General features: G+C 39.0%; 1 protein-coding gene across 2 annotated transcripts in view; it reads right to left on the reverse strand.

The window, feature by feature from the left end:
* Window positions 1–19,391, reverse strand: part of Gpc6 (glypican 6) — a 1,063,315-nt gene that overhangs the window by 356,839 nt on the left and 687,085 nt on the right. For both annotated transcript variants that reach the window (XM_028868307.2, XM_028868309.2), the window contains exon 4: window positions 1,291–1,456. In XM_028868307.2, the coding sequence (XP_028724140.1) occupies window positions 1,291–1,456 (166 nt within the window). The remainder of the gene's footprint in view (window positions 1–1,290; window positions 1,457–19,391) is intronic.

Genomic DNA, 19,391 nt, shown 5'->3' on the forward strand with positions numbered 1-19,391 from the left:
ACTTAAAAATATGAAACTCTTTTTTTTCGGTGAGATTACATTTTTACAGCATGACTGTGCTACTTTTTGCTTGCTATAATTAATCTAAATCTTATATTGCAGAAGGACATATTTATTCCTATATTTCACTCACACACACTGCCAAAATTTTAGTCAAGAATTATGTCACTGTGTTTTTATATCAACTAACCCAGGTCCTAAAGATGAATCCCTAAAGGAGGACCTGTTTGGAAAACAGACTTTAACTTCCTCATTCTGAAATGGTTCTGAGATTTTATCAGAAGACTTCCTGTTTAATCTACCCACCGTAAAAATCATCTCTGTTTAATTTCAGAATTTTTTCCTCTGGTCTTCTTAAGCCACAGTGAGCCAGCCAGGGGGTTTCATGGGCAAAGCTGCCCATCTGAAACTCGGTCCACTAGCGCAATGATAGGTCTTCCTCAATTCTAACACATCTTCGTCCCTTTTCATGTCCTCCCAGATCTTCTGAACTGACAGAAGGCTCTCCCTGTCATTTTCTTAGAGGTCTGCATAAATGAGGATGGCTCTCTGAGGCTGACAAATGCTGCTGCTATTTTCAACTCTGCTTGTCACTGTGTAATTGCGGCAAATGCAACCAAAAGTACTTTGACTTGAAGGCCATTTGACAGAGGGATGAAAACACATTTACTCTTTCAAGGCTTGTATATTTTCCTGGGAGAAGCCTGCCTATAAGATTTGTCCTTTTATCCTTAGAGAGCTATTTGGGAAATATCTCTGAGTGGAGCCATGAGGCAGGGTTCTTTCCCTGCATCCTCCTCATCTCCTTTCTTCACTTCTGAACCCTCCTGTGCTGGGAGCCATCTTTTCTCCAGGATGCGATGGGAAATGTACATGTGTTAGGGGAAACACCCAGCTCCCTGCATTCTTGCAGTTTGAGGAATTGTTTTGCAAATCTTTGCCACAGTTAATTTAGTACAAATAAAAGGAATACCCTGAGTGTTTTTGTTTTTTTTTTCAATTCAATTCTTTGGTAACTTGTTTCTTTTCAAGAAATTCAAATTCAGTAAAATAAGCTGATTGGATACAACTGGCTTGCATATCTTTAGGAGGAAGTCCCTTGAAAAATACAAGGAAGTATGGCTTTGCAGGATTTAACAAAAGGGAAAAGTGCGAAATAATGTTTTTAAATTGCTGAAAAGCTGTTTCCGGCTCTGTAAATCATCCCAGCTTCTGGACCTGCACAAACATCAAGTATCACAATTGCTTTGAGGTCTCAGGTGGGTCCTGGACCTGTTGCATACTTCTTACCTATGAACAGATTCCACTCAGTATCCAGATCCGCTTGGTTGGCTAGACAGCCCTTCATGACGTTGAGGCAGTAGTTGTTGCAAGGTCTCACAGTAGGCAAGCCTCGGCAGTATGGGCAGTACAGCATCTTCATGAGAGCCCGGATGCACCCAGGGGTGGGGCTCACCTGTGAATGTAGAAGACAGGGAAAAGCAATCAGAATCAAAGAGATGAGGGGGAGGGAAGTAGTCCCACTCTCCTCAACAACGTAATGAGATGAAGGCAAGGGAGCTGGACGGAGCCTTCTGCAGCCACAGGCTCAAGGAAACTGGAGCAGAGCCCTTCTTAAGTTTTGATGTGGAAGCAAGTCAGTTGCTACTAAATACTTGTGCTCAGCACAGTAATCGTTTCCCCGAAAGGTCCCTGTCCACATTTTGCTCTTTCTCTCTGGCGTTGCAATTCCACCCGAAAACATGGGCACTGTCCGTAGAATGTGGAGTGACATAATGCATGTACAGACACTTGAAAAGCAAAGGCTCCATAAAGATGTCGTTGCTACTAAAGTTTAATGTGACACTTTCAGCAAAGTTTCCAACTGGTTACTTGATCCTTTTCTAGCAGAGCTGGCGGCTACCCTTCCTGTGTTCACAACTGGCAAAGGTGCAGTAAGTATCGCCTTGTCTGGGATCTATGAGATCCAGGCCGGCATAGGAGCCATGGGCCTCTGAGGATACAGGACTCCAGAAAATGCATTGAAAATGGATCCAGCTTGAATGCAAGTAGGAATTCTCAGTCATCACTGATGCACTGACAATGAGGTGCTACTTGTCCACATCAAGGAATGCAGTGCCCCAAATCAGTCCTAAAGCAGGCAAACTTGGGGCCCAAGGAAGGTACATACGAACTACAAGACCGAGAAAGGCAATAGAAGTCTTCCTCTGGGAAAGACACAGCCATCACAGGTCAGGAAGCCACAGCAGCTGCTCAGCGCTGGGTCTGCATAAGAAAGGGCCGCTGGATAGCCATGCCTGGGTGAGCAGGGCCGGGGGGGGGGGGGGGGGGGGGGGGGGAACCCACCCCCAACTCCTAAACTGTTCACTGCTGACAAGTTAAGTGAGAAAAGGATTCATTGCCCTCAGTTGCGATCCACTGGTGACCCCACCAGGTTCCTATGGATAGCCCCGATCCAATGGTTGCACAGATGGCCATGGTCAAACTAAGGAAGGTTGCAAAAATAAAACTCAGATGTCATGGATCTGGGAAAGGGACTGCTAAGTATGAGGGGTGGTGGCCCTAGGGGTAGGAGGGAGATAGAGTGGATGTGCTTGTGGGCACAGTGTATAAGCAGAACATATTATATATATATATATATATATATATATATATATATATATATATGTAAAATGCATACATTTATATATAATTATCAACAAAATAAATCAATAAAAATAAAACTGTATAATGATAAGGTATCATTAACCAAAGAAGAAAACTATAATTTGATGTCCAGAGGAAGAACACATTTAAGGACTGTTAGCTCCTGCTGGCCTGCCTCTGGGGCGTAGCAGTTACATCATCACCTGCAGCATAAGCTAACAACAGAGCTGTTTTTCATGACTAGATGTAAAATTATTGTGCAGCTATAAAGGCTGGCTGGTGCTCACACGATTCTGATGTTTCAGTCAAGTGTCTACCTACATGCGGCTGTACTTGTATTTCAGACATAAGAAGCGTGGTGTGTCGTTCCGACCTCCTTGAGAACATGGTTTCACAGACAAGCATGACTCTAGGAACAGCTCCCCGAAAACACTACAGCATCATGGCATGGCATGACTGGAACGTTGGGAGAATAATGATTTCCACACTTTAGTTTAACCACAACCATTCCCTGACAGTCCGTTTTTGTCTAGAAATCAAACTTAGGGATTTTTTAATACAAGCCTTTGGTTTCTATAACCATTTTGCCTTATTCGACAAATAATTGTGCAGGAATTTGAACATTCAGAAAGATTGGCATTTGTACTATCTAGTCACACTTGTTATCCTAGATCGTATTAATGGTTTATTACTGAGGTCAGCTGAAATCTCTGAGAAACTTCCTTTGACCCTGTGATTTCTTAACCCTGGAACTGTAGCGATTAGGAATGCGGCTTACTTTCCAGATGCATTTGGTCATTTTGAGACATAGACCTAACAGGAATAAAATTGTAAAATCCTAATATTACAAAGTTACCAACTTTTAAACTGCTGAAGATAATTAAGATGCACAAGTTAATGGTCATCCATGCTACTTACAAATGTAATTTATTTACAGAGACAGGCTTAGAGGAGAGACCAATCTATAACAGCCATTACATAGCCTTCTGTATATGTTGAATGCTTGAGTAAAATAGGTTAAATTTAAAATGCGCTTTCATGAAAGGAAGTTCTCAGGCTCAAGTAGTTCATTTGGATGGAGCATGATCCCACCAGAGTGGGATCCTGTTGGAGGAATTTTCTCAACTGAGGCTCCCTCTTTCCAGATAGCTCTAGCTTGTGTCAAGTTGACATAAAACTAGTCAGCATACCCTTTATCCCGGCATTCAATTCTATCTCTTAGCAAAAGCTAATTTCAGAGTCTATACCCTAACCATTCATGTTTCCTCTTCAAAGGAGAATGACAGATAACTCTGTCTTCAATCCCCCAGCTTTGGGAAGTTATTCAGAATATCCAAGCCATGTCTTTGACCATTGGTTTCACATCAGCAGAGTCAACAAATGATTCTATTAAATGATGATATCACAAACCTCCAGATTCTTCAGGAGCAGATGACTTAAATAAAGGAGATTCTCTCTACCCTGGGTTCACCTGTGGTGCTTTGAGAGTATAATTTAGTCTCTACCCAGACAGAGAGCTCCAGGGAAATCCCTGTACCTTGAAGCCCATGAGGAGGACACAGGCTTTGGCAGTGAAGCTTGTGGAGAAATTCCAAAAGCCAAAACCTCATTTAATTTGGGTATCTTGCTTGACCAATTACACTTTTAAACGACCAATCTATATTAAACTAGAATGTTGTTAAGAAATAGTTCACTGTTGTCAGTATGTGGTGAGCTAGACATTTGTCCATCGCAGAGTTGGCTTTAGCCTTCTTTGTCAATTCAGCCCAAGTCACAGATAAGTCATTTATTACAGCTTTGACCTGACTAACTGCTTTCATCTTTCATCTGTCTACTAGTTGAGTGTATGGGATGAAATGTTGTAGTTCTTAACGTTCCTCGTAAAGTGGTACAGTTGCTATCTCCTGACTTATGTTCTGGATCTTTGCCAATTGTTAAGTTTTATCATGGCCCCTTTGATGGATCCTCTCTGAGGAACCCCAACTGCTGCATCCTCATTGCCCTTTTGGTAGCCTACAGAAGAGATTGGTGTCCCCAAGTCCCTAAAAGCAGTTCCGATGACCTCTGAAAGGGGACTAATGGGGCATGGACCATCCAACTCATCCCTCTTCTTGCCAGTCTGGACATCAGTTTTAAGACTCAGAACTAAAACATTGGACTGAAGACTTCCCTGCATCATTAACCTCTCTGTCTCAACCAGGTCAGATCAGCTTAACATCTTTCAGGACCAGTTCCACTCCTTGACTGCTACAGTACTCCACAAATAGGAAGGACTAGATCTAAGTACTGCTAAGGATTTGTGCTCTCCTCTGTGAACCTGCTGCTTCTGGACCAACAGATGCTAACTGGTTTGTAGTGGGAATGAGAGATGGGGGCCAAAAATTATTCAGCCACAAACCTCCTCCTGTGGATGGGCTTCTGGTTCCTTCCCACTCTGGCTCTTCTGGATGACTTTTTTCCTCCTTGTTATATTCATACTTAATTTCTATAGTCTTTTAAATAATTAACTTAAATCAACTTCACCACATACCTGAACAAACTGTTCCATGCAAACTCTCCCAGTAGGTTTCACCCTACAACAGCTCCATTTCTTCCTGATATATCTGCCAAAAGACCCTTTAAACACTGCAGAGAAACTCTGGGTAAAGGGACCTTCCTTCATCCTTTCTATTCCAAGTGATGCAGTTCTCTACGTTAGTCCTCTGTTTGGTCCTATCCCCTTCCTTTGGTGCTCTGTAGCTCCTCACTACTTCTGCTATCTCATTTTGGTGCACAGTCCTGGCCATGGGGTCAGTCACTGTCCCACTGAGTCAACTCGATGCTCACTTTCTCTTACTAGCCAACTCTATCTCTCCTACCTTCCCTCTTCCCCTCCTCAAACATTTCCAGAAAATCTTATAGTTCTACTTTATAACCAAATCATCTGCTTAAAAGCCTCTAGTAATTATTTTCCAAGTCTGTTCAGAAATACAAGACTGCAATCGCCTGATCCATCATAGTGAGTCAAGTTAAGACTCTCCCCTGCTTCATGAACATGGGATGCCCTCTAAATGGACCCAGAACTATCCCCTCTGACACAGACCTTCCTCAGCAGAAAACAACTTTAATGCCCCTGCCCCACATTTTTATACCTTCTCAGAGTTAGAAATGCTAGTTTCCTGCTGAAAGACTACACTTCTCAGCTTCCCTTACAGACTATGGGAGTCATTTCAGCCCTAACAAGAGGCAGCATTCCATCTTCTTTTATAGACATTTTGGCCACCCTCACAGATGTTGGCAAAAGTGCTTCCTTGATGTGAATAAATATGGTCCTCCTCAGGTCCGACCAAGTTTCTCTTATTCCTGCTTTCCACCTCTCTACAGCTGCTCTTAAATAATCTAACATGCATGAGTTAGATTTTCCTACATTCACATTTTCATAATCTCTCTCCATTCCTTCAGTGATCTTTATACACTACAGCAGTACCCTGATTGCTACTTTTTCCTGGTAATATAAGATTGACTTCAATAAAACCGCCATCACAATGAACTGTAGGAGTCAGTGTGTTAAGAACTCAAGTCAAAGATATAAAGTAGAACATCAGAGGTAAAAGAGAACAGTGGAGGAGGCCTTGATCCTACAAGTGAAGATATCAACAGCAAAGTCAGAGCAAAGAGATAGATAATGAAGCAGACTCGAAATCTGTGAAATCTGTTGACTTGGTTGAGGACATGCAGTAAGAGCATCAGCCCCAGGTTGGTTATTCCATTGAGAATGACAAATTCAATGGAATTTCTTAAACAGATTCTCCATCGACGGGGATCACAGAGAAAGGGAGCAAGGAGGAGCGAGGCAGAGTCTGAGAAATAGGGAACTATAAAATCCCTCCTCATTTTCATCCCCGGCCTCGCTGACTCTTGCACCATTTGCTTGAGGATTTTGTGTTTCAAAGCGTGACTTTTCACAGCCTTCCTTCTTCTGTGATCTGGATACTTTCTCCGGGGATGCACCCTGTTGTCACTCAGGCTGACTAAGCTACGTCCTCCACTGAGTGTCAGCTGTCTTCTTGTTCACTCAGGGTCAAGGTTTACAACCTGCTAAGCATCCTGGATTTGTGTTCACTCACACAGCCTTGGTCACCTGTTCAGCACTCTGTACAACAGCCATGCACTATTATAGTCCCATCTTAGAACTGTATTATGACTTTTTTTTTTCTTATCAAGTGCTTTTTGAAGCAATCTCTCTATTACCTTTCCCAGTTACTTGGCCACACTGGTATTCCGAGGGGGAAGAAAAAGAACAGGATGGATTTGTAGGTTTTAACACTTAGTTACTGCTTTTTAACTTTACCATCAATGTCTATTGATTGAATTAATTCTAAGCTTTCATTTTTTAAAATATATAATTGTGTTGGAACAAGTACAGTTTCTTCAACCTGACATTTTAGAAGAGTCTTCAACTCACAGTAGCAACCAACAGAGAAAATTGAATAGCTTTAATAATCTAAAAGAACAATGTTGTTCAAGTTAAGTGTGGGTCTCTGAGCACTTTTGGAAATGATGTCCTTTTTGGTCAAAGAAAGGGCAATTGAAAAATAAAATGGAGCATCGGGGATCAGTACTGAAGCTTTTAAGTTCCAACTTTGCAGTTTTTGAGCATATACAACTGCATACCTGAATTAAAAATAATTTCAAAAAGAACCAATTCAAACTGGAGACTTTCACACGCCTCTGGAAAGAAGGTTGTTTCCAATGCCAGGCGTATGAGAGCCTAGTTCTATTTTTAGTAGGATTATTTTATCATTGTATTGTAAGTATTCTTGCAGAATCCTTTTCTTTTGGGATAAATACAGACTTAAGAGAAGGTGATGGGAGAGGAAAGTCGGGGATAACCTTCATCTGTGGATCCCCAGGTCTGCAGCTTTACGCAGCTGTGGGGAAGAAGCTGAGGAACCTGACCTGTTGCATTCTGTTAATAAGTCCACAGATCTGTTCATTGTTCATGGCTTCCTGCCTTCGTGTGTGTGTGTGTGTGTGTGTGTGTGTGTGTGTGTGTGTGTGTGTGTCTGCATGTGCATGGTTTTGTGCAGCCTCAGCCCACACATGGATTTGTGTTCTCAATACCACAGCCAGCACATCGGACCTTCCTCTCTCCACAGAAGGACTCTGAGCTGTCTCTGCCTTTTCTGTGCCTCTGTCACTTGTCAATCACTAGCCTGTTTGCTTCTGTAATCTCATTTGCAAATGCTATGTAAAAAGAATCGCACAGCATGGAGAATTTTGATCTTGGCTTTCCTTTTCTTTCTCACTGAGCAAGATGTTCTTGAGGCCAAATCCAAGTTATTACAAGCATTTCTAGTTCGTTCCTCTTTATTAAACATTTTTAAAGATTTTTTCTTTTTAAAATTATTGATTTGTTATTAGCTTGTGTGATGTCTGTTCGGCAATCAGAGGACAATCTCTTGAGTTGACTGTCTCCTTTCATCTTTATGTGTGTTCCTAGGATTGACCTGAAGTCACCAGGTTTGTGATGAACTCCATTACCCTCTAAGAGATCTTACCGGTCTGCCTTTGTCTTCCTTGCTGGGTAGCTGTATGAGGTTGAGAGTTACTAGAGTTTATATAGTTCTTCTGTGACTGGAGGATGACTTAGCTATCTCTGGTAATTAACTATTAAGAAGAAGCTGCTGTGAATATTCATGTTTAGCGTTTTACATAATGTAAGTTTTCCTTTGTCTAGGTAATTATTAATGAGTTAAATGATGTCAGACGATGATTTTGTGTCTCGTTTTGTGAAAATTGGTAAGTATTTCTTAAAGTTTCTGTCATAGTTTACATTTCTATCAGCATGTAAGACAGCCAGTTTTGTACATTTTCATATGTGTTTGAATTATCATTTTAAAAAATATTTAGCCATTCTAATAGGTATGTTACCAACTTTTAATTTCAGTGTGTCTTCCCTCTGAGTAATATCCCAGCAGCAGTCTAGCCTGAATAGGGTCTAACAACCATCAGGTCCCAAATCATTCACCAGCAGGTTCAGATCAATATGCAAAACAAAATTGTCTGAAATACTAGTTAAGCCTGGATATTTCAGCAAAACCTCATACTTGAAATAGAAGATAGCATCTAGTCCTAGACACTCATACATTTTCAAACTTTATAGACTGCTCAAAAATCATTTCCTAAAGAAGAAAATTGGTTTTTCAAGGCAACATGAGAGAATAGAGTCCCATTTGAGAAATAAAACATTGAAATTTTTCTTAGTCGATATCTGAGACTCTTATGCTTGAAAAATGTAGCATTTATATTCTAGACAGTCAAAGTAGTCTCGGAAACAGTTGTATGAAAAAGTAAGTTCATGGTTTTAATATTTTTATTGTATGTTGATTTTTTATTTCTCCTTACGTAAGTCTTTTGTCCTTTATCAATAATTTCAAATATTTAGAAGAAAGGAAACACTTTTCTTTCCTGTTATTTGCATTCTTGAGATTTGGGCATCAACTCTTTCAGACTGGTTTGGCCCTATTTGAACTACTGATTCATCTTGTGTGATGAGTGATACAAATTACATTTTATACTTAACGTCATAATACAACCAACAAACCAAGATCCTTGTTAAGTGACTGGAAAGTGAATAAAGTAAAACCAAAGCACAGGAACTCTTATTTCCAAATCTCATGGCTTGATTGATATAGCTGTTTTTTTTGGAATATTAGAAGGGATACATAAAGATTATAATAATGGATAGAAAAAGTCTTTGTAGCTGATTATGTGTGTCAAAATATCATAGCAACAATTCTTGGGTTTTATGAATGATATTTGAAGTATATAGAATATCCTTCATTTTGTAATAGAAATTTCAGGTTTCTAATATATACAAGATTTCTGTACCTGGACCAATATTCATCAATAATTCCTGGTAATAGTTATTATAAAGTAAGATGTTCTGTTAAAATATTAAAAAACTAAGAAAATATGAAGAAGTTATAAATCAGAATGTACACACCGTGAGCATATACATAGAAGCTCCTGGTGTATGGACAATAAAACAACCAACATAGATAAACACATCTATCTTTTCCTCTCAAGGACAAACAAGTAAATTACTTAGCTAAAAAGAGTCTGCTTTTGACTAGGAGTTGGTACCATTTCCATTCATACTAAATGATGAAATGTGTCTACTCATGATCTTTATATATATATATATATATATATATATATTAATTAATCTGTATTCAGATACTAAGATTTCCTCTCAAGCCTTTAAATATGATTGACTTACCTTCAGGCTAGTTTCCATGTTAACTAATTTTAATTATAATTTTTCAACATCCAATAACCTGTGAGTATGCTTTACAGTAAATTCATGGGAATTTTAATTTGCATTTACATTAGGGGAACACAGTGAAAGGGGGGGGTTATGAAAGGCTCTGGGCTCAGAACTGGGAAATAGGGATTGACAGGGAGGCTCTTGAAGAAGCCTCGTAGCAGATGCCTTCAGGCAAGAATGGATTGCTAGAAGCCTCACAGAAATGCAGGCAAGAAGTGTGACAAATTGGTCTCTTTGCTGTAAGAATTTTTGCACACACACACACACACACACACACACACACACACACACACAAACACACACACAGTGAGAGAGAGAGAGAAACCTTTTCAGAACTCTGTAATCTAATAATTTAAAAACTTACAGCAAAGAGGAGAGTGCTTAATGGAGAAAGAGATGGCTTCATCTAAGATAAAAAGGCATTGCCAAATCCCAAGTCTGTATTTTAAAAACTGAAATCACACAAAGCATTTTCTCTGACCATAGTGGAATTGAAGCTAGGGATCAATAACAGGAAGCAAGCTGGGAAAGAGACAAGTGTGAAAAACAATGCGTTCAAATGCAACAGTGGGGGACAAGAAAATGGTTAGGGAAATTAGAAATTACCTAGATGAATGGAAATAACAATGCAATATGCCCAGACATATAACCATAACTGTCCATGTGCCAAAAGAAGAAAGATCTCAGAAGAATAACCCAACTCTATATGTTAAAGCAGCGGGAAAAGGAGCGAAAGCTTAGCACAAAGCTCTCAGAGGAATGGGATAACAGAGAACATTGACAATGTAATAAAAGGAACAGTCAGGAATGAAAGGCCATGAACAAAGTGGGCAGGCCTTCAGTCCAACTGAGTAACAAACAATCACAAGAAGAAATGAGTGACTAATTGTGGTGATACATTGTGCACCCCAATAAAGCTGACCTGGGGATCAAAGGACAGAGACAGCCATGAATTAGAGGTCAGGGCAGTGTGCTGGTACGCATCTTTAATCCTCACACTCGGGAGGCAGAGATCTGTCTGGATATCTATGAGTTCAAGGCTACAATGGGTTACATGAGAGAAACAGAACCAGGCAGTAGTGACACATGCCTTTAATTCCAGGAAGTAATATGGCAGGACACAGAAAAGTATGTAAGGTGTGAGGAAAAAGGAATTTGCTCTCTTGAGGCTCAGAATTTCATAGAAGCAAGCTAGTGGCTGGCTGTTCTGCTTCTCTGATCTTTCAGCTTTTCCCAATATCTGGCTCTGTTTTTATTATTATTATTATTATTATTATTATTATTATTATTATTATTATTGGGCCTTTTAAGATTTGTGTTACAACTACTATCAGAAATGAAAGCAGACTATTACTATTAAAGTGGTAGAAATGAAAGAAGACATTCAGGCCTGGGGTGTGGCTCAGCAGTAGAATAGCTGGTTAGCACCTACTTAATATAGGCTTGGTGTAGGCATGGCTCCCAGTACAGGCCCTAGGTTCTATGCTCTGCAGCGAACAATGATGAAACTATACACAGTTGCATGCTATGGTGAACAGAATACCCTAAGTTGTACATCTACCCAGAACCTCCAAATCTGACCTTCTTTGAAAATAGGATGTGAGTAAATACAAAGATAAGGATGGATATAAAATCACACTTGATTAGTGTCCCTAAGTTCAATGAGACAATCCTCCTGAGAGACAGAAAGGGGTCCAGACAGAAAAAGCGATGTGAAAATTGAGGCAGGGAGTTGCAGTAGTGGAGGTAAAAGCCAGACTTCCTGGAAATTGATCAACCCCATACCCTATCATCAAAAGGACGGGCCAGGGCTTCCTAGGTGTGGATGTCAGAACATGGAAAGTGAAACATTACCGAAGGAATGAAAGAAGTATAGGGACCTCAGAACCAAGGAGTAAACTCACAATTCTGCCATTCTATTCCTAGTTTCACCCCTGAGAATGGCAACATATCACCCCAAAAGGAGTCCACAAATGTAGCAGGCACATTTTCTAACAGCCCCAAACTAAAAGCAAGCAAAAATATGTATCAACTGATTGACTAATGAATAGAAAGTCATATGCCCATGAAGTGAAATGTGATTTAGCTTCTAAAAAGACGTTTTAAAATACGCAGCATTATGGATGAATTTTGAAAACGTTATGTTGATTCACTGAAGACAGTCACAGAAGATCATATATCACATGATTCCACTCACATAAAATGTCAGCCAGACCCGATGCTGTAGTCCTGTAATTCAAGCCATTTGAGAAGCTATAGCAAGAAGAAAAAAAGCAAGTTCAAGGCCTGCCTGGGTGTCAGAGCAAGGTCACTGTCCACTTAGTGAGACCCTGTCTCCAAACAGTAACTGTATAAAAAGGGTTGAGGATACAGCTTGTGGGGGGAAGCTTGCCTAGAATGAGCAAGAGCAGGGCTTGATTTGAGGAGGCAAAGGAGAGCAAGGGAGACAAACCAGAAGCATTCAGAGCGGGTAAATTCACACAGACAGAATGTATGTAGTATTTTCAGGGCCGGTGCAAGGGAGGCATAGCAGGGCTTGGGGCTAGTCGGTATAACTTGTCTTTCACGGGATGAAAATATTCCAACTTAGTTTATGGAAACAATGATCTCAGTCAACATGGCAAATATATTAAAAACTATTGACATCTTCCCTTGAAGTCGATGAACTTTATGCCATGTAAACTGTGCCAATAAATCCGCCTAAAGAGAGAATAAAATATATACCTCTAACAAATGAATTCCTGCTACCATATTTGTGAGTGGCAAAGGAATTTAGCAGTGGGCATTTCACTCCATGGTATGTGCTAAACATAAGGAAGGTCCAGTTCATCACACAGCACACAAAAACAAAGAACTTCAGAGTCAGTATCACCATTTCTATCATCAGCCAGAGACTGTGTTTAGACATGTGACTATCTACAAAAATTTTAAAAATATCATTAACTTTAAATTATACAACAACAAGATTAATCTTATATGAATGACCTGAGTGATGCATACACAGCAGGGGAACATATGAGATTTTCATGAATAATTTATTTCAGATGATTCTCTCTGTTCATCTCCCTGCACACCCCTCCTTCCCTGCTGTATCATACTTTTGTCTTTAAAAGTCACCTATCATTTCAAATTTCAAATGTTCTGCATGTGTGTGAGGGTATGGACATGCTTGTGTGGACTGTGCCTGTGCACATGCCATGGAAGCCAGGGATTGATGTCTGGTGTCCACTTCAATCTACCTTAACTCAGTCTACAGTTGAGACATTGCATCTTACTGACCCTGAAGATCAGGTACACTGACTGGCTGGTAGGCTCCAGGAACCAGCTGGTCTCTCCTTCCCCCATGTTTAGATTACAGATGCACTATGCCAAGCTGAGCCTGGCTTTTTTACATGAGCTCTTGGGGATCTGAACTCAGGCCCTCGTGTTTAATTGGCAAGCATTTTACTGATGGAGCCATCTCCCCAGTCATAATGGTTGTTTGGTGGAGATAAATTTGTATGCACCCAAGAAAGCATAGGGGACCTTCAGCTCAGTTTGAATGCTGATTAAAATATGAATGTTCCAAAACTATCTCCTCTTCATCTTGTACAATTGAGAGAGAACAAGGATAAGACAGGAAAGGATTATGAATTGCAAATTGGAGCCTGAAGGAAACATGTGCCCTATGAGGATGATGAATGTTTATGGTACTATTGTGATAAAAATTCATCCCAATTCAAAAAAAATTAATTTACTTATTAACTAGAAGCCTCCCCTGAAAAGCATGAGATGTATGAATCATTTGCAAGCCATGAAATGCTGACTGAACTTTCTGGATTTGAGAGAAAAGCAATGGGCATAATTTGCATACCAAATAGCCATAACTGCAGGATTGCTGAGGCCAAACATGAATAGCATAAATACTGTGGAACACTGGAAAACAAAATCTCGACACATGAAATCAGTCTTTAAAAGTTCTGTGTCAACCTTTGCTCTTTCCTTGTTGATGTTATGAGGATTATGTCACAAAGTTCTTCCTAGTGAGATCCAGTTTCTGTATCTAATTTCATTTCTTACAGTATAAATAATTATACTCTAGTAATAAATAAATATACTCTATAATAATAGACTATAAATAAATTCTGTATAATTTAGTAAATGTATGTTATTGTTCACTTGATAGACTGGAATATTTCCAAATAGCACTTAAATAAATTATTATACACACACAAACACACACACACACACACACACACACAAACACAAATGGGTATTTTCATCCATTAGAAAGAAGCAGCTCTTTCGGCTAGTTAAGTACATGTTTCAGGTGGCTCTCTAATGTGTAATTCTTACCCAATAGAACACAACATTATTTTAATTTTGTCTTACTATATCATAATGAGGTCTTGGTAATATTACTTTTTATTTGGGCAGTCAGCTTGGCATTCTGAGCTTTACTCAGTTGTAAATTTTTAAAATGTGAGCACAGAATATAAAGCAAGATCTCTAAGTGTCTCTAGGGAATTGCTGTCTTCCTCAGTTAGAAATTATAGTTTAAATATTACTTCATTTAGAAGAAACATTTTAGCAGTGACTTTCAATATGAGTAATTGAAGTGAAAATCCACTCTGGAAAGAGCTATGAATTTGCAGCCTCTGTATAGTGATACAAACATTCATATCTGCTTTGGAATGTCCACAGCCTGAATTTAAAATAAGGAGGTGTAGCATTTTCTTGAATGCAAAACCAAATCAATCACCCAGGAACACATGCAAATTCAAATGCTTAGTGTAAGTAGCTGGCATATGGCAAGAGGTGAATAATACTAAAACAAGTCTGCTCCATGTAGAAACATAGACAAACACCATACTGCAGTGTTTGGGTAGTTTTTGATGTACAGTACTTAGAAATGAAGTCTGTATTAGTACTATTGGTCCATCTGTCTACCTTTTGTTGCTGTGTCTATCTTTTGTATCTGTCTATGTATGCATGTATGTATGTATGTATGTATGTATCTATCTATCTATCTATCTATAATCTATTTATCATCTCTATCTATCTATAATCTAGTTATCATATCTATCTATCTATCTAACATCTATCTATCATCTCTATCTATCTATAATCTATTTATCATATCTATCTATCTATCTATCTATCTATCTATCTATCTATCTATCTATCTATCTATCTATCTATCTCCTGCTGGTTATCCATTCCCAATTGTGTATCTTCCTGCAGTGGTATTGATACTCTCCAGCTCATGAATCATAGAATTGCTAGCATACATACAGAGTCATATCAGTGATTCTAATCTGCTATGAGCTCTCCATGAGTATCCCATTGACACATAGGAAATTATCAACATAAAATTTTTCTGAGAAAGCCTGTAGCAAATAGGACAAAATAATATGAACATCATGTTAAGGGAGTTGCAAAAGACCAGTTTGGCCTTGCTCTAATCAGTTAGCTGACAATTAAGTCATAGACTATTGTTAGAAGTAAAGAGATTATTGCTTGAACTTTCCATGGTCATGGGGAAATATGTGAAAGAAATCCTGTAGATCGAACCAATGGTGGCCCTACCATTGTGAGACCAAAATGAGCCATCTTAAAAATAAGACCAAAATGCTTTCACCCTAAAACTAAGGCCTGAGATTTCTCCTTTTAGGTATAGGTCTTGAGTTACTAAAACCAGTCAGTTCAGATTCCAGAAACCAGGAAGTGTAAAAGTACAGAGTCACAAGGTAGTCATGAGGTAATGACTGCGGACTATGGAATGTCCTCTCTCTGGTTTCCAGGGTAACTGACCACAGAAATGCCCCCACCTGAGGGCAGCCAATGAGAAATGGTGGCGGGCAACCACTCCCTTAGAAGTAATTTCTAGAAGTCCCTAGAAGCGAGCCAATCAGAATTGTACCCGTACTAGCACCCCTAAATGATGTAACCTTGTGATTTTTTTCCCTTTAAAAACTGAGCTTGCAGAAAGGTGGGCACTTCCTCCAGCCTCCACTGCGTTGGGTGTATTGGACGAAGTCCCTGCCTAGGCTTGTATTGCTTTTGGATATCCAGAATTAAACCTTGCTTTTGCATTCCGGCATGCTCGTCTTTGGTGGTCTCTCTGGGGGTGGAGATCTGGGCACAACACTTCAAATACTAATAAAAATAAAGAGCTGAAGAAAGCTATCAATAGTTTGTGAGGAAAACAGAAAGACAGAATTACACTAAAAGAATATTTCTCCCCTTTTCTTCTATTCATAATTAGAGACCATAACTGAATCATTCCAAAATTCATTTCAAAAATATTTACTGAGCACAGGCATGTGCTCTCACTGTAATGAATTATAATGGAAATGAAAGGTCAACTTCAGAGTTAACAAGAATGAAAGCCACAGTCTAGGGAAGGTAGGCAAGAGTTGACAAATTCCATGAATAACTGGCTGGTGAGCATCATGTCAGAAGAAAGTCCTTGGGCTAGCAACTCCAGAAAAACAGGTAGAAACTGGAATGAACTGGAAATGGAATAGCCAGAATGTGAGGAATCTAGCATCCTCAGACAGTTCTGCCATCTAAAGTCTTTGTTATTTAAATACACATCTAAGGGTAGCAGGTAGAGAGCTTGTGGGTTGTCTCTTGTTTTTCAGGATTTTCAATATTCTCCAGACTTCTGGGTGATGGAAGGGAGAGTCTACTAGAAACAGCAAAACCCCACAAGAGGAACTAAAAAAAGGGAGAATTGGTTAGAGGGGCACTACAAAAGCATTGCATTGAATTTTCTCCTGCCATATAAAATGCAGTATGAAAGGTTGTCTCCCTTTCCCCAAATGTGGTGTCATTTGAATAATCCTCCAGTTTTTCAGGGGTTTGGTTGTGACAGATGGAAATAATTTCATTTCAAAGTTACAATACACTTGAAACTGAAAAAAAGCAACCATTTGCTCATTTATACTAATTACTTTATAATAAAACATGAAGGGATCAGCTTTTGCTGATAGCTCCAGCATTCCTATAATCATTTTCCTCCCCCTCTAGGGAAGCTCTGAGGATTCCATGGCTCTGACACACTTGTCCTTTACTGAAAACGAAGAAATTCTGAAGAAGTCCAGTACAAGCATACATTATGCAATGGCATGCTGCTAAATAAATTCCATGTAATTTGTTTCAGAATTGGCTCATAAATATTTTAGAAAACTTTGGTAGCAATGTAGGTGTGAAAGGTCTGATTACACTATCCACCTCAACTGTGCTACTGACCCCTGTTAAGATGATGTCCCCCATGATACCTCTTTCCTGTGAAAAATTCCATTAGAGTTGTTATTTCAATTCACGGTGCAGGCTTTAGGAACACCACCCACCATTAATTCCTGTATTTAAAAAGAATTATATAAAGCCACTGATTAAGTCTCAGGTCAAAGCTTAAATGAGAATATTGAGAATGATTTACTGTAGTACAAAGATACTTCCCTTGTTATCCTAGGTCCTACACATAACCAAAGGATAATTATTAATGGAAGAATATGTTGTACTCAAGCACTAATACTACATAGTTTACATGCTAAAAAAGTACTCAGCACAATTCATTAGCTCACTGCATGTTGGCAGGGGCATGTTCGTACCTGTTACCATTTTACTCATGTATTTGCAGCTGTTTGAGAGGCAAACATGTTGCACATTTTAAAATATGCCTTTTAGGACAATGAATTAAACTTCTGAAATATGGATTAATGAAGAGATTCAGTGAAAAAATTTTTTAGAAATTTGCTGAAAATACCTAAATGTAGGTAAAAACTTGGTTTTATAGTATATTTTGGTCAGCATTTTCATAATCCATGGTCACCTGGTGTTAATCTCTGTCTGAAGTAGAGTATTACATGTACTTACTGCACTTGGGGAGAACAATTAAATCAATCATTTCAAGTCTTTTTTCTATTAAGTTTTAGATTGCCTTTCTAAATTTTCCTTGGCACTCAGGTTTCAAACATTTTTTCTCTCTCCCAGATTCTACCAAGGAAATCATATTACTATAATGTGTTTGGATAATAGAAAACACATTTTCTCTTAAAAATCAGCATAGATATGTTGACTTGCAATAACAGTTTGTTTTTTGCAGGCTTTGAGGATATAGTTTAAATGATTCACATCCTATATGTTTACTATGTCTGAAGAGAAAATGAATCAAGAGGACTATAATTTATAGATCTTTGTCATGAAATTATCTCTCAAAGTATATAATAGCAATTCCAATAGCAGCTTCAGCCAAGCCTGTACACTGTTGTTGCTAACAGCTGTGTTACAGTTGCTGGACCACAGCATCTCTGTTCACATAGACCAGTGCTGGAGAAATAGTATTTTCCTTTCCATCCCCTTTCATTAAACACACCTGACAGTTCTTAGCTCCATTCTTTGGAGTTCCACCCAGCTTCTAGAAATACAAATCTGGCCCCTGTCCTGCCTGTTGGTTTATGGTGTCCTTTGAGGACTTCCCCAGGAGTGTGTGAACAGAGACAGATTTAGGTGACTCAGTTTCCATACCTTTAAATCTCTATATGAATTCTTTCCTAAAATGGATCCAAGACTGAATCTACTGTCAACAACATCTGTTTCTTTGTCAACTTATCAAGTCACCAAAAGACCTTCTTGAACCCTGTTAAATGCAATATGGTGCATGATAACAAAATATGAATATTTGAAAACTAGAAAATGAGGTGAGATGTTGAAAACAATTAAAATCTCATCGTTTCCTTAAGAGAAGGATTTGCAACAATATTTTATTTAGAAATTTTAATTATAAAGACATACACTTACATGGCTTAGATCCATTTAGTATCTCTAGTAATTGTAATAACTGACTCGAAATCAGTGTTTTCCACATGTTTGAAAGAGTGATACACTGTTTTGTTTGAACTGTCAGTACTTACAGTGTGGCATGAAAAACACCCTTGGAAACTATTTCAGCTTATGAAAAACATTTTAGGTAACCATGTTACAAGAATCATGAACACAAGTACATTTTCAAAATTATTTTAGGGGAAGATATAAAAAGTGTGAAGACATGTGATGCTGGATCTATATCTCTAATTCTGTTTTAGGTTGTGCCTCGAAGGGACCCCTCATTATTTTCTGTAACATCAGAAAGGCTAGAGTCACTTAAGGTTGCCAGGCTGTTCTATGTGACCGCACTGGAGATGTGAAGATGTGTTTGGAGAATGTAGTTCCTGTTATAATGTGGAGAGTGCAGCAGAGTGAAGCCACCGAATGCTGTGGCACTTTTTCAGAAGCAGAAAACACATTATTTTGGATTGTATGTGAGATGAAGAATAAATAATGCTCTGTGGAAGAAGATGCCTGATTTCCTTCCTTCCTTCCCTCTTTCCCTCCCTCCACCCCTCCCTTTATCCTTTTTCTTTTCTTGAGCAGTATGACCATGAAGACCAGACTGGCCTTAGACTCC

Source organism: Peromyscus leucopus, chromosome 9 (genome assembly GCF_004664715.2).
Source record: "Peromyscus leucopus breed LL Stock chromosome 9, UCI_PerLeu_2.1, whole genome shotgun sequence".
In the NCBI taxonomy this organism is placed as follows: Eukaryota; Metazoa; Chordata; class Mammalia; order Rodentia; family Cricetidae; genus Peromyscus; species Peromyscus leucopus.